Source organism: Mixophyes fleayi, chromosome 10 (assembly GCF_038048845.1).
Source record: "Mixophyes fleayi isolate aMixFle1 chromosome 10, aMixFle1.hap1, whole genome shotgun sequence".
Lineage (NCBI taxonomy): Eukaryota > Metazoa > Chordata > Amphibia > Anura > Limnodynastidae > Mixophyes > Mixophyes fleayi.
In genome coordinates this window covers 46136760-46161937 of record NC_134411.1, presented here as the reverse complement: position 1 = coordinate 46161937, position 25178 = coordinate 46136760, and the positions used below count along the sequence as shown (strand labels likewise).

General features: G+C 43.9%; 1 protein-coding gene and 1 long non-coding RNA gene across 5 annotated transcripts in view; one reads left to right on the top strand and one right to left on the bottom strand.

The window, feature by feature from the left end:
- LOC142104163 (uncharacterized) overlaps positions 1-24964 on the bottom strand; it is a 40868-nt gene extending 15904 nt beyond the window's left edge. Inside the window, exons 1-3 of one of the 4 annotated variants that reach the window (XM_075188676.1) lie at positions 18360-18387; positions 18068-18085; positions 14017-14191 (exon numbers count right to left, since the gene is read on the bottom strand). In XM_075188676.1, the coding sequence (XP_075044777.1) occupies positions 14017-14191; positions 18068-18085; positions 18360-18372 (206 nt within the window). In that variant the 5' untranslated portion in view covers positions 18373-18387. The other 3 variants (XM_075188678.1, XM_075188679.1, XM_075188677.1) reach the window with 3 other exon arrangements.
- The window catches only part of LOC142104164 (uncharacterized), a 52007-nt gene continuing 45443 nt past the window's right edge, over positions 18615-25178 (top strand). Inside the window, exons 1-2 of the long non-coding RNA XR_012679523.1 lie at positions 18615-18663; positions 22898-22974. This is a non-coding gene — a long non-coding RNA (uncharacterized LOC142104164). The remainder of the gene's footprint in view (positions 18664-22897; positions 22975-25178) is intronic.

Here is a 25178-nt window from a genome sequence, read left to right as displayed (position 1 = left end):
TGTCTCTCTACTGGATCTCATTTATCCAGACTGTCCTGAGTGTCTCTCTACTGGATCTCATTTATCCAGACTGTCCTGAGTGTCTCTCTACAGGCTCTCATTTATCCAGACTGCCCTGAGTGTCTCTCTACTGGATCTCATTCATCCAGACTGTCCTGAGTGTCTCTCTACTGGATCTCATTTATCCAGACTGTCCTGAGTGTCTCTCTACAGGCTCTCATTTATCCAGATTGCCCTGAGTGTCTCTCTACAGGCTCTCATTCATCCAGACTGTCCTGTGTGTCTCTTTACTGGATCTCGTTTAACCAGACTGTCCTGAGTGTCTCTCTACTGGATCTCATTTACCCAGACTGTCCAGAGTGTCTCTCTACTGGATCTCATTTATCCAGACTGTCCCGAGTGTCTCTCTACTGGATCTCATTTATTCAGACTGTCCCGAGTGTCTCTCTACTGGATCTCATTTACCCAGACTGTCCCGAGTGTCTCTCTACTGGATTTCATTTACCCAGACTGTCCTGAGTGTCTCTCTATTGGATATCTTTTATCCAGACTGTCTCTATCTACAGTCTCTCATTTATCCAGACTGTCCTGAGTGTCTCTCTACTGGATCTCATTTATCCAGACTGTCCTGAGTGTCTCTCTACTAGATCTCATTTATCTAGACTGTCCTGAGTGTCTCTCTACAGTCTCTAATTTATCCAAACTGTCCTGAGTGTCTCTTTGCTGGATCTCATTTATACAGACTGTCCTGAGTGTCTCTCTACTGGATCTCATTTATCCAGACTGTCCTGAGTGTCTCTCTACTGGATCTCATTTATCCAGACTGTCCTGAGTGTCTCTCTACTGGATCTCATTTATCCAGACTGTCCTGAGTGTCTCTCTACAAGCTCTCATTTATCCAGACTGTCCTGAGTGTCTCTCTACTGGATCTCATTTATCCAGACTGTCCTGAGTGTCTCTCTCTACTGGATCTCATTTATCCAGACTGTCCTACGTGTCTCTCTACAGGCTCTCATTTATCCAGACTGTCCTGAGTGTCTCTCCACTGGATCTCATTTATCCAGACTGTCCTGAGTGTCTCTCCACAGGCTCTCAATTTTCCAGACTGTCCTAAGTGTCTCTTCACAGGCTCTCAATTTTCCAGACTGTCCTGAGTGTCTCTCTACTGGATCTCATTTATCCAGACGGCCCTGAGTGTGTCTCTACTGGATCTAATTTATCCAGACTGTCCTGAGTGTCTCTCTTTTGGATCTCATTTATCCAGACTGTCCTGAGTGTCTCTCCACAGGCTCTCTTTTATCCAGACTGTCCTGAGTGTCTCTCTACAGGCTCTCATTTATCCAGACTGTCCTTAGTGTCTCTCTACTGGATCTCATTTATCCAGACTGTCCTGAGTGCCTCTCTACAGGCTCTCATTTATCCAGACTGTCCTGAGTGTCTCTCTACTGGATCTCATTTATCCAGACTGTCCTGAGTGCCTCTCGACAGACTCTCATTTATCCAGACTGTCCTGAGTGTCTCTCTACTGGATCTCATTTATCTAGACTGCCCCGAGTGTGTCTCTACTGATTCTCATTCATCCAGACTGTCCTGAGTGTCTCTCTACTGGATCTCATTTATCCAGACTGTCCTGAGTGTCTCTCTACAGGCTCTCATTTATCCAGACTATCCTGAGTGTCTCTCTACTGGATCTCATTTATCCAGACTGTCCTGAGTGTCACTCTACTGGATCTCATTTATCCAGACTGTCCTTAGTGTCTCTCTACTGGATCTCATTTATCCAGACTGTCCTGAGTGTCACTCTACTGGATCTCATTTATCCAGACTGTCCTTAGTGTCTCTCTACTGGATCTCATTTATCCAGACTGTCCTGAGTGTCTCTCTACTGGATCTCATTTATCCAGACTGTCCTGAATGTCTCTCTACTGGATCTCATTTATCCAGACTGTCCTGAGCGTCTCTCTACAGGCTCTCATTTATCCAGACTGTCCTGAGTGTCTTTCTACTGTATCTCATTTATCCAGACTGTCCTGAGTGTCTCTCTACAGGCTCTCATTTATCCAGACTGTCCTTAGTGTCTCTCTACTGGATCTCATTTATCCAGACTGTCCTGAGTGCCTCTCTACAGGCTCTCATTTATCCAGACTGTCCTGAGTGTCTCTCTACTGGATCTCATTTATCCAGACTGTCCTGAGTGCCTCTCGACAGGCTCTCATTTATCCAGACTGTCCTGAGTGTCTCTCTACTGGATCTCATTTATCTAGACTGCCCCGAGTGTGTCTCTACTGATTCTCATTCATCCAGACTGTCCTGAGTGTCTCTCTACTGGATCTCATTTATCCAGACTGTCCTGAGTGTCTCTCTACAGGCTCTCATTTATCCAGACTATCCTGAGTGTCTCTCTACTGGATCTCATTTATCCAGACTGTCCTGAGTGTCACTCTACTGGATCTCATTTATCCAGACTGTCCTTAGTGTCTCTCTACTGGATCTCATTTATCCAGACTGTCCTGAGTGTCACTCTACTGGATCTCATTTATCCAGACTGTCCTTAGTGTCTCTCTACTGGATCTCATTTATCCAGACTGTCCTGAGTGTCTCTCTACTGGATCTCATTTATCCAGACTGTCCTGAATGTCTCTCTACTGGATCTCATTTATCCAGACTGTCCTGAGCGTCTCTCTACAGGCTCTCATTTATCCAGACTGTCCTGAGTGTCTCTCTACAGGCTCTCATTTATCCAGACTGTCCTGAGAGTGTCTCTCTACTGGATCTCATTTATCCAGACTGCCCTGAGTGTGTCTCTACTGGATCTAATTTATCCAGACTGTCCTGAGTGTCTCTCTACTGGATCTCATTTATCCAGACTGTCCTTAGTGTCTCTCTACTGGATCTCATTTATCCAGACTGTCCTGAGAGTGTCTCTCTACTGGATCTCATTTATCCAGACTGCCCTGAGTGTCTCTCTACTGGATCTCATTTATCCAGACTGTCCTGAGTGTCTCTCTACAGGCTCTCATTTATCCAGACTGTCCTGAGTGTCTCTCTACTGGATCTCATTTATCCAGACTGTCCTGAGTGCCTCTCGACAGGCTCTTATTTATCCAGACTGTCCTGAGTGTCTCTCTACTGGATCTCATTTATCTAGACTGCCCCGAGTGTGTCTCTACTGATTCTCATTCATCCAGACTGTCCTGAGTGTCTCTCTACTGGATCTCATTTATCCAGACTGTCCTGAGTGTCTCTCTACAGGCTCTCATTTATCCAGACTATCCTGAGTGTCTCTCTACTGGATCTCATTTATCCAGACTGTCCTGAGTGTCTCTCTACTGGATCTCATTTATCCAAACTGTCCTGAGTGTCTCTCTACTGGATCTCATTTATCCAGACTGTCCTGAGTGTCTCTGTACAGGCTCTCAATTATCCAGACTGTCCTGAGTGTCTCTCTACTGGATCTCATTTATCCAGACTGTCCTGAGTGTCTCTCCACAGGCTCTCATTTATCCAGACTGCCCTGAGTGTCACTCTACAGGCTCTCATTTATCCAGACTGCCCTGAGTGTCTCTTTACAGGATCTCATTTATCCAGACTGTCCTGAATGTCTCTCTACTGGATCTCATTTATCCAGACTGTCCTAAGTTTCTCTCTACTGGATCTCATTTATCCAGACTGTCCTGAATGTCTCCCTACTGGATCTCATTTATCCAGACTGCCCTGAGTGTGTCTCTACTGTATCTAATTTACCCAGACTGTCCTGAGTGTCTCTCTATTGGAGCTCATTTATCCAGACTGTCCTGAGTATCTCTCTACAGGCACTCATTTATCCAGACTATCCTGAGTGTCTCTCTACAGGCTCTCAACTATCCAGACTGTCCTGAGTGTCTCTCTACTGGATCTCATTTATCCATACTATCCTGAGTTTCTCTCTACTGGATCTCATTTATCCAGACTCTCCTGAGTGTCTCTCTACAGGCTCTCATTTATCCAGACTGCCCTGAGTGTCACTCTACAGGCTCTCATTTATCCAGACTGCCCGGAGTGTCTCTCTACTGGATCTCATTTACCCAGACTGTCCTGAGTGTCTCTTTACTGGATCTCATTTATCCAGACTGTCATGAGTGCCTCTCTACAGGCTCTCATTTATCCAGACTGTCCTGAGTGTCTCTCTACTGGATCTCATTTATCCAGACTGTCCTGAGTGCCTCTCTACAGGCTCTTATTTATCCAGACTGTCCTGAGTGTCTATCTACTGGATCTCATTTATCTAGACTGCCCCGAGTGTGTCTCTACTGATTCTCATTCATCCAGACTGTCCTGAGTGTCTCTCTACTGGATCTCATTTATCCAGACTGTCCTGAGTGTCTCTCTACAGGCTCTCATTTATCCAGACTATCCTGAGTGTCTCTCTACTGGCTCTCATTTATCCAGACTGTCCTGAGAGTGTCTCTCTACTGGATCTCATTTATCCAGACTGTCCTGAGTGTCTCTCTACAGGCTCTCATTTATCCACACTGTCCTGAGAGTGTCTCTCAAATGGATCTCATTTATCCAGACTGCCCTGAGTGTGTCTCTACTGGATCTCATTTATCCAGACTGTCCTGAGTGTCTCTCTACTGGATCTCATTTATCCAGACTGTCCTAAAAGTGTCTCTCTACTGGATCTCATTTATCCAGACTGTCCTGAATGTCTCTCTACTGGATCTCATTTATCCAGACTGTCCTGAGCGTCTCTCTACAGGCTCTCATTTATCCAGACTGTCCTGAGTGTCTTTCTACTGGATCTCATTTATCCAGACTGTCCTGAGTGTCTCTCTACTGGATCTCATTTATCCAGACTGTCCTGAGTGCCTCTCTACAGGCTCTTATTTATCCAGACTGTCCTGAGTGTCTCTCTACTGGATCTCATTTATCTAGACTGCCCCGAGTGTGTCTCTACTGATTCTCATTCATCCAGACTGTCCTGAGTGTCTCTCTACTGGATCTCATTTATCCAGACTGTCCTGAGTGTCTCTCTACAGGCTCTCATTTATCCAGACTATCCTGAGTGTCTCTCTACTGGCTCTCATTTATCCAGACTGTCCTGAGAGTGTCTCTCTACTGGATCTCATTTATCCAGACTGCCCTGAGTGTGTCTCTACTGGATCTCATTTATCCAGACTGTCCTGAGTGTCTCTCTACAGGCTCTCATTTATCCAGACTGTCCTGAGAGTGTCTCTCTAATGGATCTCAATTATCCAGACTGTCCTGAGTGTCTCTCTACTGGATCTCATTTATCCAGACTGTCCTGAGTGTCTCTCCACAGGCTCTCATTTATCCAGACTGCCCTGAGTGTCACTCTACAGGCTCTCATTTATCCAGACTGCCCTGAGTGTCTCTTTACAGGATCTCATTTATCCAGACTGTCCTGAATGTCTCTCTACTGGATCTCATTTATCCAGACTGTCCTAAGTTTCTCTCTACTGGATCTCATTTATCCAGACTGTCCTGAATGTCTCCCTACTGGATCTCATTTATCCAGACTGCCCTGAGTGTGTCTCTACTGTATCTAATTTACCCAGACTGTCCTGAGTGTCTCTCTATTGGAGCTCATTTATCCAGACTGTCCTGAGTATCTCTCTACAGGCACTCATTTATCCAGACTATCCTGAGTGTCTCTCTACAGGCTCTCAACTATCCAGACTGTCCTGAGTGTCTCTCTACTGGATCTCATTTATCCATACTATCCTGAGTTTCTCTCTACTGGATCTCATTTATCCAGACTCTCCTGAGTGTCTCTCTACAGGCTCTCATTTATCCAGACTGCCCTGAGTGTCACTCTACAGGCTCTCATTTATCCAGACTGCCCGGAGTGTCTCTCTACTGGATCTCATTTACCCAGACTGTCCTGAGTGTCTCTCTACTGGATCTCATTTATCCAGACTGTCATGAGTGCCTCTCTACAGGCTCTCATTTATCCAGACTGTCCTGAGTGTCTCTCTACTGGATCTCATTTATCCAGACTGTCCTGAGTGCCTCTCTACAGGCTCTTATTTATCCAGACTGTCCTGAGTGTCTATCTACTGGATCTCATTTATCTAGACTGCCCCGAGTGTGTCTCTACTGATTCTCATTCATCCAGACTGTCCTGAGTGTCTCTCTACTGGATCTCATTTATCCAGACTGTCCTGAGTGTCTCTCTACAGGCTCTCATTTATCCAGACTATCCTGAGTGTCTCTCTACTGGCTCTCATTTATCCAGACTGTCCTGAGAGTGTCTCTCTACTGGATCTCATTTATCCAGACTGTCCTGAGTGTCTCTCTACAGGCTCTCATTTATCCACACTGTCCTGAGAGTGTCTCTCTAATGGATCTCATTTATCCAGACTGCCCTGAGTGTGTCTCTACTGGATCTCATTTATCCAGACTGTCCTGAGTGTCTCTCTACTGGATCTCATTTATCCAGACTGTCCTAAAAGTGTCTCTCTACTGGATCTCATTTATCCAGACTGTCCTGAATGTCTCTCTACTGGATCTCATTTATCCAGACTGTCCTGAGCGTCTCTCTACAGGCTCTCATTTATCCAGACTGTCCTGAGTGTCTTTCTACTGGATCTCATTTATCCAGACTGTCCTGAGTGTCTCTCTACTGGATCTCATTTATCCAGACTGTCCTGAGTGCCTCTCTACAGGCTCTTATTTATCCAGACTGTCCTGAGTGTCTCTCTACTGGATCTCATTTATCTAGACTGCCCCGAGTGTGTCTCTACTGATTCTCATTCATCCAGACTGTCCTGAGTGTCTCTCTACTGGATCTCATTTATCCAGACTGTCCTGAGTGTCTCTCTACAGGCTCTCATTTATCCAGACTATCCTGAGTGTCTCTCTACTGGCTCTCATTTATCCAGACTGTCCTGAGAGTGTCTCTCTACTGGATCTCATTTATCCAGACTGCCCTGAGTGTGTCTCTACTGGATCTCATTTATCCAGACTGTCCTGAGTGTCTCTCTACAGGCTCTCATTTATCCAGACTGTCCTGAGAGTGTCTCTCTAATGGATCTCATTTATCCAGACTGCCCTGAGTGTGTCTCTACTGGATCTCATTTATCCAGACTGTCCTGAGTGTCTCTCTACTGGATCTCATTTATCCAGACTGTCCTGAGTGTCTCTCTACAGGCTCTCATTTATCCAGACTGTCCTGAGAGTGTCTCTCTACTGGATCTCATTTATCCAGACTGTCCTGAATGTCTCTCTACTGGATCTCATTTATCCAGACTGTCCTGAGCGTCTCTCTACAGGCTCTCATTTATCCAGACTGTCCTGAGTGTCTTTCTACTGGATCTCATTTATCCAGACTGTCCTGAGTGTCTCTCTACTGGATCTCATTTATCCAGACTGTCCTGAGTGTCTCTCTGCAGGCTCTCATTTATCCAGACTGTCCTGAGAGTGTCTCTCTACTGGATCTAATTTATCCAGACTGCCCTGAGTGTGTCTCTACTGGATCTAATTTATCCAGACTGTCCTGAGTGTCTCTCTACTGGATCTCATTTATCCAGACTGTCCTTAGTGTCTCTCTACTGGATCTCATTTATCCAGACTGTCCTGAGTGTCTCTCTACTGAATCTCATTTATCCAGACTGTCCTGAGCGTCTCTCTACAGGCTCTCATTTATCCAGACTGTCCTGAGTGTCTCTCCACAGGCTCTCATTTATCCAGACTGCCCTGAGTGTCACTCTACTGGATCTCATTTATCAAGACTGTCCTGAGTGTCTCTCTACTGGATCTCATTTATCCAGACTGTCCTGAGTGTCTCTCTGCAGGCTCTCATTTATCCAGACTGTCCTGAGAGTGTCTCTCTACTGGATCTAATTTATCCAGACTGCCCTGAGTGTGTCTCTACTGGATCTAATTTATCCAGACTGTCCTGAGTGTCTCTCCACAGGCTCTCATTTATCCAGACTGTCCTGAGTGTCTCTCTACTGGATCTCATTTATCCAGACTGTCCTTAGTGTCTCTCTACTGGATCTCATTTATCCAGACTGTCCTGAGAGTGTCTCTCTACTGGATCTCATTTATCCAGACTGCCCTGAGTGTGTCTCTATTGGATCTAATTTATCCAGACTGTCCTGAGTGTCTCTCTACAGGCTCTCATTTATCCAGACTGCCCTGAGTGTCTCTCTACTGGATCTCATTCATCCAGACTGTCCTGAGTGTCTCTCTACTGGATCTCATTTATCCAGACTGTCCTGAGTGTCTCTCTACAGGCTCTCATTCATCCAGACTGTCCTGAGTGTCTCTTTACTGGATCTCGTTTAACCAGACTGTCCTGAGTGTCTCTCTACTGGATCTCATTTACCCAGACTGTCCCGAGTGTCTCTCTACTGGATCTCATTTATCCAGACTGTCCCGAGTGTCTCTCTACTGGATCTCATTTATCCAGACTGTCCCGAGTGTCTCTCTACTGGATCTCATTTATCCAGACTGTCCTGAGTGTCTCTCTACAGGCTCTCTTTTATCCAGACTGTCCTGAGTGTCTCTGTACAGGCTCTCAATTATCCAGACTGTCCTGAGTGTCTCTCTACTGGATCTCATTTATCCAGACTGTCCTGAGTGTCTCTCCACAGGCTCTCATTTATCCAGACTGCCCTGAGTGTCACTCTACAGGCTCTCATTTATCCAGACTGCCCTGAGTGTCTCTTTACAGGATCTCATTTATCCAGACTGTCCTGAATGTCTCTCTACTGGATCTCATTTATCCAGACTGTCCTAAGTTTCTCTCTACTGGATCTCATTTATCCAGACTGTCCTGAATGTCTCTCTACTGGATCTAATTTACCCAGACTGTCCTGAGTGTCTCTCTATTGGAGCTCATTTATCCAGACTGTCCTGAGTGTCTCTCTACAGGCTCTCATTTATCCAGACTATCCTGAGTGTCTCTCTACAGGCTCTCAACTATCCAGACTGTCCTGAGTGTCTCTCTACTGGATCTCATTTATCCATACTGTCCTGAGTTTCTCTCTACTGGATCTCATTTATCCAGACTCTCCTGAGTGTCTCTCTACAGGCTCTCATTTATCCAGACTGCCCTGAGTGTCACTCTACAGGCTCTCATTTATCCAGACTGCCCGGAGTGTCTCTCTACTGGATCTCATTTACCCAGACTGTCCTGAGTGTCTCTCTACTGGATCTCATTTATCCAGACTGTCATGAGTGCCTCTCTACAGGCTCTCATTTATCCAGACTGTCCTGAGTGTCTCTCTACTGGATCTCATTTATCCAGACTGTCCTGAGTGCCTCTCTACAGGCTCTTATTTATCCAGACTGTCCTGAGTGTCTATCTACTGGATCTCATTTATCTAGACTGCCCCGAGTGTGTCTCTACTGATTCTCATTCATCCAGACTGTCCTGAGTGTCTCTCTACTGGATCTCATTTATCCAGACTGTCCTGAGTGTCTCTCTACAGGCTCTCATTTATCCAGACTATCCTGAGTGTCTCTCTACTGGCTCTCATTTATCCAGACTGTCCTGAGAGTGTCTCTCTACTGGATCTCATTTATCCAGACTGTCCTGAGAGTGTCTCTCTAATGGATCTCATTTATCCAGACTGCCCTGAGTGTGTCTCTACTGGATCTCATTTATCCAGACTGTCCTGAGTGTCTCTCTACTGGATCTCATTTATCCAGACTGTCCTGAGTGTCTCTCTACAGGCTCTCATTTATCCAGACTGTCCTAAAAGTGTCTCTCTACTGGATCTCATTTATCCAGACTGTCCTGAATGTCTCTCTACTGGATCTCATTTATCCAGACTGTCCTGAGCGTCTCTCTACAGGCTCTCATTTATCCAGACTGTCCTGAGTGTCTTTCTACTGGATCTCATTTATCCAGACTGTCCTGAGTGTCTCTCTACTGGATCTCATTTATCCAGACTGTCCTGAGTGCCTCTCTACAGGCTCTTATTTATCCAGACTGTCCTGAGTGTCTCTCTACTGGATCTCATTTATCTAGACTGCCCCGAGTGTGTCTCTACTGATTCTCATTCATCCAGACTGTCCTGAGTGTCTCTCTACTGGATCTCATTTATCCAGACTGTCCTGAGTGTCTCTCTACAGGCTCTCATTTATCCAGACTATCCTGAGTGTCTCTCTACTGGCTCTCATTTATCCAGACTGTCCTGAGAGTGTCTCTCTACTGGATCTCATTTATCCAGACTGCCCTGAGTGTGTCTCTACTGGATCTCATTTATCCAGACTGTCCTGAGTGTCTCTCTACAGGCTCTCATTTATCCAGACTGTCCTGAGAGTGTCTCTCTAATGGATCTCATTTATCCAGACTGCCCTGAGTGTGTCTCTACTGGATCTCATTTATCCAGACTGTCCTGAGTGTCTCTCTACTGGATCTCATTTATCCAGACTGTCCTGAGTGTCTCTCTACAGGCTCTCATTTATCCAGACTGTCCTGAGAGTGTCTCTCTACTGGATCTCATTTATCCAGACTGTCCTGAATGTCTCTCTATTGGATCTCATTTATCCAGACTGTCCTGAGCGTCTCTCTACAGGCTCTCATTTATCCAGACTGTCCTGAGTGTCTTTCTACTGGATCTCATTTATCCAGACTGTCCTGAGTGTCTCTCTACTGGATCTCATTTATCCAGACTGTCCTGAGTGTCTCTCTGCAGGCTCTCATTTATCCAGACTGTCCTGAGAGTGTCTCTCTACTGGATCTAATTTATCCAGACTGCCCTGAGTGTGTCTCTACTGGATCTAATTTATCCAGACTGTCCTGAGTGTCTCTCTACTGGATCTCATTTATCCAGACTGTCCTTAGTGTCTCTCTACTGGATCTCATTTATCCAGACTGTCCTGAGTGTCTCTCTACTGAATCTCATTTATCCAGACTGTCCTGAGCGTCTCTCTACAGGCTCTCATTTATCCAGACTGTCCTGAGTGTCTTTCTACTGGATCTCATTTATCCAGACTGTCCTGAGTGTCTCTCTACTGGATATCATTTATCCAGACTGTCCTGAGTGTCTCTCTACAGGCTCTCATTTATCCAGACTGTCCTGAGAGTGTCTCTCTACTGGATCTCATTTATCCAGACTGTCCTGAGTGTCTCTCTGCAGGCTCTCATTTATCCAGACTGTCCTGAGAGTGTCTCTCTACTGGATCTAATTTATCCAGACTGCCCTGAGTGTGTCTCTACTGGATCTAATTTATCCAGACTGTCCTGAGTGTCTCTCTACTGGATCTCATTTATCCAGACTGTCCTTAGTGTCTCTCTACTGGATCTCATTTATCCAGACTGTCCTGAGTGTCTCTCTACTGAATCTCATTTATCCAGACTGTCCTGAGCGTCTCTCTACAGGCTCTCATTTATCCAGACTGTCCTGAGTGTCTTTCTACTGGATCTCATTTATCCAGACTGTCCTGAGTGTCTCTCTACTGGATATCATTTATCCAGACTGTCCTGAGTGTCTCTCTACAGGCTCTCATTTATCCAGACTGTCCTGAGAGTGTCTCTCTACTGGATCTCATTTATCCAGACTGTCCTGAGTGTCTCTCTGCAGGCTCTCATTTATCCAGACTGTCCTGAGAGTGTCTCTCTACTGGATCTAATTTATCCAGACTGCCCTGAGTGTGTCTCTACTGGATCTAATTTATCCAGACTGTCCTGAGTGTCTCTCTACTGGATCTCATTTATCCAGACTGTCCTTAGTGTCTCTCTACTGGATCTCATTTATCCAGACTGTCCTGAGTGTCTCTCTACTGGATATCATTTATCCAGACTGTCCTGAGTGTCTCTCTACAGGCTCTCATTTATCCAGACTGTCCTGAGAGTGTCTCTCTACTGGATCTCATTTATCCAGACTGCCCTGAGTGTGTCTCTACTGGATCTATTTTATCCAGACTGTCCTGAGTGTCTCTCTACAGGCTCTCATTTATCCAGACTGTCCTGAGTGTGTCTCTACTGGATCTCATTTATCCAGACTGTCCTGAGTGTCTCTCTATAGGCTCTCATTTATCCAGACTGTCCTGAGTGTCTCTCTACTGGATCTCATTTATCCAGACTGTCCTGAGTGTCTCTCTACAGGCTCTCATTTATCCAGACTATCCTGAGTGTCTCTCTACTGGATCTCATTTATCCAGACTGTCCTGAGTGTCTCTCTACTGGATCTCATTTATCCAGACTGTCCTGAATGTCTCTCTACAGGCTCTCATTTATCCAGACTGTCCTGAGTGTCTCTCTACAGGCTCTCCTTGTTATTGTATATAATTATATAAAGTTATACTTGTGGATTTGCGCACAAAATTTTTGGATAGGAGCTGCAGGAATATTTGTAAGCCTTATATAATAATAATTGTTAAAATACACGCACCTATTTAGACCCTGAACACAACACAAAAGGTTTAATGTATATTTAGTGTCTATTGAAGTCTCATTTATCCAGACTGCCCTGAGTCCCCCTCTACTGCCTCTCATTTATCCAGACTGCCCTGGACTTCTCTCAATATGGGCTCACCTTTACCTAGACAGTCCTGAACATCTTTTTGAAGGTTCTTATTTACCCAGACTGCCCTGAACATCTCCCTACAGTCTCACATTTATCAGACCTGAATGTCTCTCCAATTTTCACACGTCCAGTCCCTCATTAAGGGTATCAGCTTTTATTTCTTAATCCCCCCCAATGCCAATCATGACACTGGCTCCATAGCCGGATTAAGGGGGGCCCTGGGCCCCCTCTCTCTGAGGGCCCCCTGCCGCCTAGGAGGAAAGAAACTGGTGCATGTTTTTATTAACTTTCTTTTTCACACACCCCCCCCCCCCCCGCTCGCGGCAAACACCACCCCCCGCCCCCCCCACACACACACACACACACACACACACACCCTCGCGCGCATTTCATCTTTTTATTAAAGATGAATAAAATTATTTTACAGTCGGGCTGGTTACAGGAAAGGAGCACTAATAATAAAACTTGAATTGTTTTGATTTAATTTCGGACTGCATAGAGGCATGGAGGCCTACTGTGTTCACTCATTGCTGATATTTCTATATGTCATGTACCTATTCTATTTACAAGCAGGGAACCAACATTCCAGGATCCAGACAAGCACAACTGAGCTTAGGACACAAGCGGCAGCAACAAGTATTGAAATCGGGAAGAACAGGTAGGAGAGAGCAGGACATTCTGCCAACTGTCCTGATTCTAGTGGGGCAGTCCTGAGTTTGGTGACAGACCCACTCAGTCAGGACTTTGTCCCAACTATAGGTACAGTTGGGAGGTATGTCCCACTTCACACTGCTCTACTCATTAAGGGGGAGCTGCCTGCACCTAACAGTAGTGCACACAGTATTGTCTGTGTATTTGTCTAAAATTATAGCCATAGTACACTTTAGGGGCCCCCCTGTCTAAAGTGCCCCGGGCCCCCCAGAGTCTTAATCCAGCTCTGACTGGCTCCCTCTATCCCTCAAATGAAAATAAATCATAACCCTGGCTTTAAAACCAGTTACCACTTTGCACTGTACAATCCAGACTGCAGTCCATATCCTATTCATTTCCTCCTATTACATTACTTCTTTCCATGCATACTAAGTCTATATGATATCACCAGTTCCTGGTGAATGGATAGGCTGTAATCTCATGAACATTGGTTCAATCTACAAAATGTCTGTCTCCATTCTCTGTAGGTAACAGGTACACAGAGAAGTATACAAAGATTATTTTGGGCGTATTGCCCGCCGGAATATACTTACATTACCTCAGCAGATAATGCAAAATGGCAGCTTCATAGTCTTTAAGGGAATGGTCTTCCCAAGAAAAATATGCATCATGCATTTAATTATCCAGGCACAGTAGCTAGGAGGATTTTTGAAATGTAGAATTGACCTCATTTGGACTATTTGCCAAGTATTGCGATGGGAGTACAACACTTAGTGGTGGACAATAAATAAAGTATGCAAACATAGCCATTGTCTGTTCAGAATTACAAATGTTCAAATATTTAACTGAATGTACAGAAATCCTTTTATTTTCCTCTTACCCTATCCCAGCCCCAAGCTCCAGCACATTTAATCCATCCAAGCAAGGCAACAATGAGATGATTTCTGGCTTCTCCTTCTTCGATAAGAGCTCAGCACTTGTGTCCAGCATCATCTCTTCCACCGTTGCATCGCGTGAGTGTTCTTCCCAAAACTGAGTCATCGTTTGTCTCACCTCTAATATGAAAGAAAATGTAAAATGTTACAAAACCATACACTCCACCTATGGTCTACATCAGGACTTGTGGGCAGCTGAAAATATGTTTTACCCCACATTTGAATAATTATCTTCCTATCCTTTATTCTATGATATCTCAAAGATAAGCTGCAGTTTGTGCAAGCATGTAATAAAAAGGCTTGACCAATACTGTATCACACTCAGAGGTCTATTTATTAAAACAGTGTGGTGACAATCATTATGCATGGCTGCAAATTGCTTAAGGAATTGCAGAACTTCACAGTTCTCATACTAATCTATGGGGCTTGCGTTAAGAAACGTTAAGAGGGCTATGGTAGGATAAATATTTGATTTCTCCTGCCATAACCCATTCATAAATTGTGCGATAGAAATATAACAGAAATCCCCGGCGCTAAAAACAAAAAAGGTGGAAGACCAATAGTAAATGTGCAAAGTTGTATTATAAGCAACGTACATCAGGATACAAACATAGAATATGTGCAAAAGTAAATTTCTGTTATATTTCTGTCCTGTTATTCGAAGAGGTTTAGGGATCACCTTTTCATCTCCCCATCTGGCAGCCTATTTTGTACTCTGGTGAGCGCTGGTATAGTGTTTATTTGTCTATAAATTGTGCGATGGCCATTTTACGGAGAAACCTTCTTTATTCTCCATTTTAATGGCTGATCGCACTTTATATTATTATTCATTTTATATGACAAACATACATATACTTTATACATATACTTTATTTTCCTAAAAGCCTTCCAGTCTCATGCCTAAACTCCCACTGGTCGGCTTCCTCTCTTTCTCATCCCTTCTTCCCTTCTCCCCCTTCCTCGACTCCGTCTCCGTCTCATCCATGTGTCTGTCTGTCTTCCCCTCCCTTTAGATTGTACGCTCCTTTGAGCAGGGCTCTCCTACCTCCTGTTTCCATCACTTTTAACTGCGCTCTCCAGCTACTCAGTTCACCTCCTCTCTTACCCTCTGCCCTCTGTCTCCTCTCGCTTCTCTCCGCTCCTCTCAGTGACTCTTTACCTGTCATCCGTGCCCACCCTCTTGGGCCATAGTTACCTGCCTGTACTCACTTTTCCCCTCCCTCTCTTTCTTGCTGTGACTGAGCCCCCAGAGTTATAGTGCTTACTGTTACTTGTACTGTGCTGTTTCACCTTGTACTGTGCCATTGTTTGTCCTAGTACGGCGCTACGGATACTTTGTGGCGCCCTATAAATAAAAATTAATAATAATAATAATAATAATAATATATATATATATAAAATTCAGGTGTAGATGCTATACCTGAAAGCAATTTTCCACCTGGCCATTTATGCTGAAGTCTATGACCCCCAATTACATACGCAAAAACCCTACAAAAACCCTATCTCTCTCACCATAAACCAATATGAAGAGGTGGGGGGACACATTTGTTAGAACTTCTGCCTTTGGGGCTTCTCCTGGATAGGGAGAATCAACATAGTGAAAATGAATATTCTCCTGTGAATTTTATATCTCCTACAGACTCTCCCAATTCACATACCCGACAAGTGGTTCTTAGACCTACAGAGATTACTGAGAGGATAGAGGGAAGAGACCCCGTTTCAAACACGATGTCCTATACAGAGGGAGTCACTTGTGAAGTCTACAACTCCCACACTTTCCTTCATGAAGCAGTCATGTTGGGTAGGATTCTGAAGTGGACAAATACCAATTGTGATAAACAATTAGTTAAGATAGAGGGGGTCACACCTCTTCAACCAAATACACCCCTTGGCTGAGTAAATTTCCTTCTATTAAACACCCCACAATTGGTCCCACCATCACTAGGTGGTCCAACCTCAGAACACTCACATATATCTCCTTACCCATCTCACCCATGTCCCCTATCTTTGAGAACCCCTCATTCCCTCTGGGATGCCCAAATAGTGCATTCAAGGCATGGGTTTGGGCAGGGATCACACCTGTCGGCCAGCTGATCAGTTACACGGGTGTGTCTCCCTTTGAACAGGTACAGACTAAATGGGACTTACTGAACTTAGAAATATGGAGATACCTTCAAATCAAACACTTCCTGTTCCTCGTACAGCTATAACCAGAGAACTCACAGAATTTGAAAGATGTGCTCACCCATGATCTACCCTCCACATTTACTCTCCAATAATTATAAACTTGTTATAGAAAACGTATTTAACTCCATGACCAAGTTTACAATTGTTTGGGAACAGGACCTGGGTGACCTGATTCGAGAAGGAGACTGGCCAGCTATTTTCGAGAGTCCATGCATGTTCCACCAGTGTATCTGTGCTACATGAAAAAACAGACAGTATTTAACTTATGTGCAAAGTAGAAAACTAGTTTGCACCCCTTGCATTGTAACATGGTTTTGTCCAGGAGACTACTTACTCAATTTTTTTTACTGAACTTTCCTTAATGAATCAGGCCCATTGATATCATAAATTGTATTTGATTGCCTCATTAATCCATCATGTATTTTACTTTGTTGGTTTTACCAATTTTGTCTGTATTTGTGGTACAATTGTTATTGATGTCTTTAAAACTTAAGAACATTATATAAAAAGAGCTTGTGCCTCACAGAGCTGGGGCCATGGGTTCAATTTCGACCAGGGCACTGTCTGTTCTCCCCATTTTTGCATGGGTGTCCTCCGGATGCTCCAGTATTCTCCCACAGTCCAAAAAAACATACATCCATAGGTTAATTGGCTTCTGACAAAATGGCCCTAGAGTGTGGGTTTGTGTGATAGAGAAATTAGGCTGTAGGCTTCAATGGGGCAATGACTGAGGTAAATTATCAAATATTCTGGTGGTATATAAATCAATAATAATGGACTATTTAAAGCAGTATTCTCAAATTTCAATCTTTACATCTTCGCTTACCTGCTGATTCCCCTTAGTGGAGCAGTGGAAATAGCATGCCAAAACAGTTTATCCTCTGTTTCTTTAGTATAGCACAAGGAACAAAAACTTCTTGAACACCACTTAAAATGGCTGCTGAGGTGGGTGTGAGCAGGAGAACCAATAAAAAGCGGCAAGGTCCATGTTTGCTGCTTCACAGTATTCTGTACAACCACCCTCCTGCGCTTTCAGCAGGGACTGTGAAAAAAATTATGGAGCCCCATGAAAAGATGGGTCCCCTGCATGGAGGTGCAGGGGACCCGAGACAGGTGCTCTGTCTTCCTAGTGCGAAAATGTGAAAACATAAAAAAAAAGTGGAAACATGAAAAGAGCACAGGAGTGCAGCAACTTCAGGGCCTCCTATAGAGGAAGGGCCTCTCTATCCCTAAAACCTGGAACCATAAGGTCCCTTAAGGGGCGCAAAGGTCTTCAGATCCCATTGTCTCAAGGCTTTGGGAACCAATGGGTAGGGTGATTTTCCACCCTAACCAGGAGTGCAGCTTTAACATATGAAAATAAAAGTACAACCATTATTAGCATAGCAAGAGTCTTTGCACTGGGTTATCTTTGCAGAAAAGCATAACTTGTAGACTTCTAAAGTAGAGAGCTGTAAATATATACACACATAAAGGAGTGCATATTTTTGCAGAGAAATAGACATAATATCTGTTGCAATGTGCATGTACTCATCTACTGCATTTTAAATCCCCTATACTGAATAGCAGACAGGACAGTGAGGACGAAAAGCTAGTCAATGTTAAAAGTAAGGGATATGTGAAGAACTAGGACAACTATTAGCCAATAGCCTGCGACAAAGTAATGAAGTAGCTGTGGAACACTGCCAACCACATGCATGAGGGAAAAGTAGGGCAAAAGACACAAGTAACAGAACAATTATAGCAGTTTCATATAGTAAAGTACCTAACAATTATATCATATATCACATTCCAACATTGATCACTCACCGTTTGCCATCGCTGCTGCTGCAGTGTGCGGTAATCACAAGATTAAAGATCCTTCTCGATAAAATCCACAGGTAAAATATATATATATATATATATATATATCTACTTTATTAAATTAAACACAAGGCGGAATGTAAAATATACACTATTATAACAGTTTATATTAAATTATCAGATGTTAGAAAAATAAAACTTTAAATGATCTGTCTCCACTGGCTTTAATAATATATCACAGTATGTATGGCCATTCTAGTACGACTAAAGCTCCTGCTGCATTTATTATATCTCCTACCCCGAGGCCTCATTCGCACGAATATTCCTGAGATGAAAAGAAATCCACTAATATTAGCTATTTATAAGGTACAATTGGTGCCACCTCTTTAAATGTCATCCAGCATGGCGTGACGTCACGAGAGGACTAGGGGCAGACTGATATTAGCCGACTGACTGTAAGACCACGCCCGCCTTTGTGCTGATTGGGTAAAAGGTGCTCAGAAGGCGGTGAAAAGCCAATGGGACCTGTGGGTAGCTTTAATAAAGGGAGAATGGGAGAGATAAACTTGGCGATGACCCGTGGAAGGGGCCCCTGTTTAAAGGTAGAATTCGTGTCCATGTGTCAGCACAGTAAAAAAAAAAAAAACCTGCATCATCTTTATGCACTTTATAGATGATGCTTCATTAATCTAGTTTAATACTTGGAGATTATGCCATCTACATGGTGAGCTTCATTGTGACACTGGACCACCTCATGCCCATTTTATTTGCAGAGTTTTAGGGCCTATATATCAATGATATAGGGCTTATAGATGTCAGGCTGTTGAACTACAAGTCCCAGCATGCTACAAACTGGCGCGGTATGGTGAGACTTATAGCACCATTACAGCTGTCAAAGACTGCGGAATACATTTGAGCTGACTGCACGTTATTATCAACAGACAAGTACAGTGACCAGGGTAGTGGAAAACCACCATTACTTCCTCCCTTCATTCTGTTTGTCTTTTGTCAACCTGCAGAACTGCAACTAAGCAATGTGGTTGCATCAGAAAATGCCAGATCACAGTGACATGGCCAAAAGGGAACCATTTGAATCGTTATTAGCGGAATATATTCTTAAATAAAGCTATATGATATAAGTATGTTATCATATTACACTTTTAGGTAACACGATTTTTTTTCATTTGTAACATAACCATAGTTAGACGTCTATAATGCCAATGCAATTATTTTTATTTCTTTAATTTGAACTTTGCCCCATTTACACAGCGTAGGTGTGCTAGTTCAATTCCTAATCATTTAACTCGTTTCAGACCTATACCCCTGGAGGTAACTTCTATATCCACATCATCGTGTTACTAAGCAAAGTTCATGTGCTTGTATTAGTTCTAGCCTAGCTGTAAAAAAAAAGTGAGGTAACAAGTTATTTATCTGGAGAAGAGCTAATTGACCTAACATGTTTAAAGATGCCTCTTAATCCTTAAGATTCCATTATGTCTATCCTTGGATTTATTTCATATGTTTACTGTACTGGTTCCCACCACTTCTGCTAAGAAGTGGGCGTTTTGCAATTTTTCATGGAATGAGCACCAGTAACAAGTCATTGCCTGTTTTTTTGAGTATGCATGGATTAGAGACTGCACAGAGGTGGCTGCAAGCAGACATAAGTCATATTACCCCTTCTTTCAAACTCTTCAGCTCAACATTCACTAACTAATTCACGGACTGCCAAACACTAATATTTGTACTCAAATTTTATATACAATACCTGTGGTGCATTCTACAATTAAACATTTTCAAAATTAGTGATGTGAAAATAGTCACTGGATGAGACAACACGAGTGGTGAAAGTGCAATAGATAAGGATAAGCAAAAGAGGCAGTTGTTTGGGAGAAAAATGTTATGGCCACCAGTGCGGCATAAACTCATAGGGGGGTATTCAATTGACGGCGGGATCGTCGAAAATCCCGCGCTCGAAAAATATTACCGTTAATACGGTAATATCTCGCTGGATTTCAGCTCGCAGCTCCAGCTGAAATCCAGCGAGTAAATTACCATATTAACGGTTTTTACGCGCAGGATTACCGTATTAACGGTAATATTTTTAGAGCGCTGGATTTTCGGCGATCCCGCCGTCAATTGAATACCCCCCATAGAACAGGTAGAAGAGGTCTTCACCTTTAGCAGCCTTCTTTCCCGTAGAGACTGGTTATGCTCACAGGTACTCGAATGCCCCCAGGTCTTATGCTCAGAGTAGTATGAGTTTATGCTTACACGGCAGCGCACAGATACAGGAGTTTGCACACAGAGTAGCAGCAGGCCAGAGATCAGCAGACTGGACAGAGCACCAGAGGGTATGTCAGGTACAGGCAGAAGGGTCAAGGTCACAGGCACGGGTTCAGTATCCAGGGACAGGCGATAGGTCAGGGTCAGAAGCACAGGTTCAGAATTCAGGAACAGGCAAAGGGCATACACGGGTAATCAATCACAGGTTTCAACACCAAAGATAGGAGCAGGCAGCAGTACTGGAACAGAACGCTATAATCGGCAGTGAGGCTCAGTCCTCACTGCCATAAATAGTCCAAGTAGCCAATCAGGGAAGAGCCCTTGCAGAATCCCCAGGAGCAGCCTAATTAATACATAACCCTACCAACCAATGAGGGGAGAGTGTGCAGTTGCTATATAGTGCCTAACCCTGAGCAGCTGGTCCTATACAGACCCGCGCGAGCTCTCCCGGCTGTTTGACAGCTGGCCGGGCGCGGCGGCAGGAGAACTACAGCGTCCCGGTTGTTGCCCAGTCGAAGACACCGGAAGTGATGTCCCGGTCATCATAGCGACGGCCAGGACGCTCGCATGAAGAAGGTGAGAGTCCTGGCGGTGTCCGCGGTTAACGAAAACAAAGGTGGACAAATTCTACTTTCACTAACGATCAATACATCTTACTGCAAAACATCTTTAATATTAGTATTGGAAATCACATTGCTGATTTATTCATGAAGGAATTATCACTCTTCACTCTGCCGTTGTTTCCCAAATCATCCCTTTGTTGTGTGGAGTTGGCAAACATTTTTCTAGCCCCTGATATATTGCCAGAAGCAAACCCCAGATATTATTACCAATACCAGCCCTAGGATTCTTTGCTTAAAAATACATTGTAATATTTAGTATGTTATAGTATACACCGATCAGCCGCAACATTAAAACCACCTGCCTAATATTGTGTACGTCCCCTCGTGCCGCCAAAAAAGCTCTGACAAATCGAGGCATGGACTCCACAAGACCTCTGAAGGTGCCCTGTGGTATCTGGCACCAAGATGTTAGCATCTGATCCTTTAAGTCCCCCAAGTTGCAAGGTGGGGCATCCATTGCTCGGACTTGTTTTTCCAGCACATCTCATAGATGCTCGATTGGACTGAGTCTATGGAATTTGGAGGGCAAGCCGACACCTTGAACTCTTTGTCATGTTCCTCAAACAATTCCTGAACAATTTTTGAGGTGTGGCAGGGTGCACTATATTGCTGAAAGAGGCCACTGCCATCAGGGAATGCCATTGCCATGAAAGGGTGTAATTGGTCTACAATAATGTTTAGGTAGGTGATGTGTGTCAAAGTAACATCAACATGAATGCCAGGACCCAAGGTTTCTCAGCAGAATATTGCCCAGGTATCACACTGCTTCTGCTGGCTTGTCTTCTTCCCATAGTGCATCTTGGTGTCATCTCTTCCCCAGGTAAACGACGAACACGCAACCAGCCATTCATATGATATAAATGAAAACGTGATTCATCAGACCAAGCTACCTTCTTCCATTGCTTTATGGTCCAGTTCTGGCGCTCACATGCATGTTTGAAGAGCTTTTGGCAGTGGACAGCGGTCTGCATGGGCACTCTGACTGGTCTGCGGCTACGCAGCCCCTTACACAGAAAGCTGTGATGCACTGTGTGTTCTGACACCTTTCTTTCATAGCCAGCATTAACTTTTTCAGCAATATGTGCTTCAGTAGCTCTTTTATGGGCTTGGACAGGATGGGCTAGCCTATGCTCCCCACCTGCATCAATGAGTCTTGGGCGCCCATTACCCTGTCGCCGGTACACCAGTTTTCCTTCCTTTGACAACTCTTGGTAGGTACTAACCACTACATATGGATGAGATGTAGTCATTGTCCCATAGATTGTAAGCTTGCGAGCAGGGCCTTTCTCTGTTTTACCCAGTTTGTTTATTAGTTTACTATGTTTGTCCCCAATTGTAAAGCGCTACGGAATATGTTGGCGCTATATAAATAAATGATGATGATGATTCTGACTAAGGTGAATTTGTCGACACTTATATTGTTGACACCAAAATGGTGACAGTGTAACGTGTGACAGACTCATTCTGTTGACATGTTTAAAATAGTGACATTGTGGCTGTCGACAGTAGTAATTCAAAGGACAATGACTGGTAGCCAGCTGACCAGCCGACATTACAGCCGCTAGAACTGCCGACAATACAGCTGGCGGGTGCGGCACATGATAATATTGCAAAAAAAACAAATCTCCCTTCCCCCCCCAAAAACACATTAACCCTAGTGCTGCTGGCCTAGGCTGGTACTAGTAAGATCAGGGGGACAAAAAGCATTATCTATTTATAACCTGGGGCTTTCCCACATACTCAGCTTTGAAGATGGGAATGCCCCAAGTTATAAATAGACCTGGCGACTGTATTTCTTACATTAAGTGGCAGTAGTTCTTGCTGTCAAGAGATAATTTGCGTCATTTGTTGGGTTTTTATCAAGCTGCCGGACCAGGAATGTGGGTTTTTGTTGTTGTTTTTTTAATGGGCATGGCTTTTCTTTCAGGTGCGAGCTGCTAGATCGAGGGATATCATTTTATTTTTGGGACAAGCATGGATTACAGATGAAGAACCTGGATATTGGTGAGTGTTATTGGGGTGGGGGTTTTTTATTTCTTTCATATAAAATATTTTTACAACGAGGTGTGTGGTTTATTTACATTTCGTCTTGGTTCACTACAGGTCCCCAAGTCCCAGCATTCCCTGGCAGCCATGGGTATGCTGGGACCTGTAGTGCACCAAGGCAAAATGGTGTCTTTACTTTCAAATATATTTTTATTACCCCACACCCACCGCCCATGGCTGGGTACCACTAGGGGGGAAGGGCACTTTTTTTTGGGGGGGGGTCCATTTCCTCAGGGAAATCCAACCCTGTGCTGACCAGCTTGGGGCTGGTTGTCATTATGGCAGGGATCCCACGCTGCGGGTTCCCCTGCTATAGTGCCACTGGCCCCGGCTGGCAAACCCTAGTGCTGGTTTTAGTAAAATCAGGGGGACCACACACTTTTTGTTCCCTCAATTTTGCTATTATCAATGTAGGCTGGTAGCACTAGATTTAAACTGTTTTGGGGGGCATGTTTTTTTATTTTAGGTCATTGTGTATTATTGTACTGTATTGTGCCGGCAGGGTTTTTTAAAAAAAAAAATTATATTAATTATTTGGTGCCTGACCCGCCTTCTGGCATTGCACTTTGAGTGTCGACAGTCACAGTATCACCATTTTAAACATGTTAACAGAAAGAATCTATTGACATTTACACTGTTGTCAGTTGGTACCCAATCCATACCATGAACACCCCACAAGACCTGTCGCTTTGGAGATGCTCAGATCCAGTCGTCTAACCTTCGCAATTTGGTCCTTGTCAAATTCACTCAGATTGTTCCGCTTGCCAATTTTTCCTGCTTCCAACACATCAACTTCAAGAATCGACTGTTCACTTGCTGTCTAATATATCCCACCCATTGACAGGTACCATTGTAACAAGATAATGTTATTCACTTCACTTGTCACTGATCGGTGTATGTAGTATTGTTATATTGTAACGAAATTTGAGAGTCTTTAATGGATCCCTTGTATCTGCCAGGTTTGGTATTGCTCACTCAGGGGTGCAGAGTCTAACGAGTAGGTGGTATACACCAGGGACCCCCGCAAGGAGGTGTGGTCTTAGCTGCCACTATTTTGCAGGTCGCGGTCCCCTGGGTGAGTGCTGGGTAGATTGGCAGGCGGAGCCAGAAGCAGAGAAAGCAGAAGACGGCTGATGCCGGGCGGTGACCAGCAGAGGTGTGGAGTCACTGAAGCAGCAGTAGTCAAAACGGATAAAATATAATAATCCAAAAAAGCACTCCCTGCAATAGCTGCCTAATTACCTCAAAGAATGTCACTTCATTCAACCTTATATAAAATATAACAATGAGGTACATAAGGCGCATAAAGCAAGTTCAACACAGAATAAATTGCGTACTGGAAAAAATGTCCACCACAAAATTCGCTTCTTTTAAATCCAATGATGGAATTTTCTTAATAGTTGTTATCAAAGCGGATGTCACATGGAAGGACTTTGCTTGTCTTATACAGTGTCTCCAAACGATTGTGTATATAAAATTTAAAGACAAAAGGTAAATGGATACTAGGTTAGTAATTGAAATAACAATCACAAATCCTACACCCAGGAATACCAAACTGCACCGTGGGTTTACTAATGGCTGCTTAAAAACACCACCACACGTGTTTAGTATAGCAAAATGAACTGGATCACTTAAACAGTAAAATCAATCCACTCATTGATGTAAGTTCCACAATAGATTCCCTTGTCAATTCATTACCCGATCATAACATATAGAAAGGGAAAAATATAGAGAGAATCTGGCATAATATCTTCAGGATTTATTTCACACAATATATAAAATCACAAAGATAAAAACATCCTTTTGTACAATATCCCAGCATAAACAACTAATGGACTCATACCGGACAGAAGTGAAAAGTCAGCGTGTAGATCGAAAAAGTCCCGGGCAATCACAGCTAGACAGGCCTCTCTCCCCCGGCTCGTGTAACACTGCTGTCAAGTGGGTGGATCCGTGCTCGGATCCGTTCTCGGATCCACCCACTTGACAGAAGTGTTACACACGAGCCAGAAATATTACATAAAGTGTCCTACTACACCTATTACAGACACCCTCACTTCTGTACTCTAATTCCATATTAGAAGTGCAACTATTTAAAATCCTGCCAGGAAAATAAAACAAGACAGTTTATATTATTACTTTTCTATGGTAGGCTTGCCATT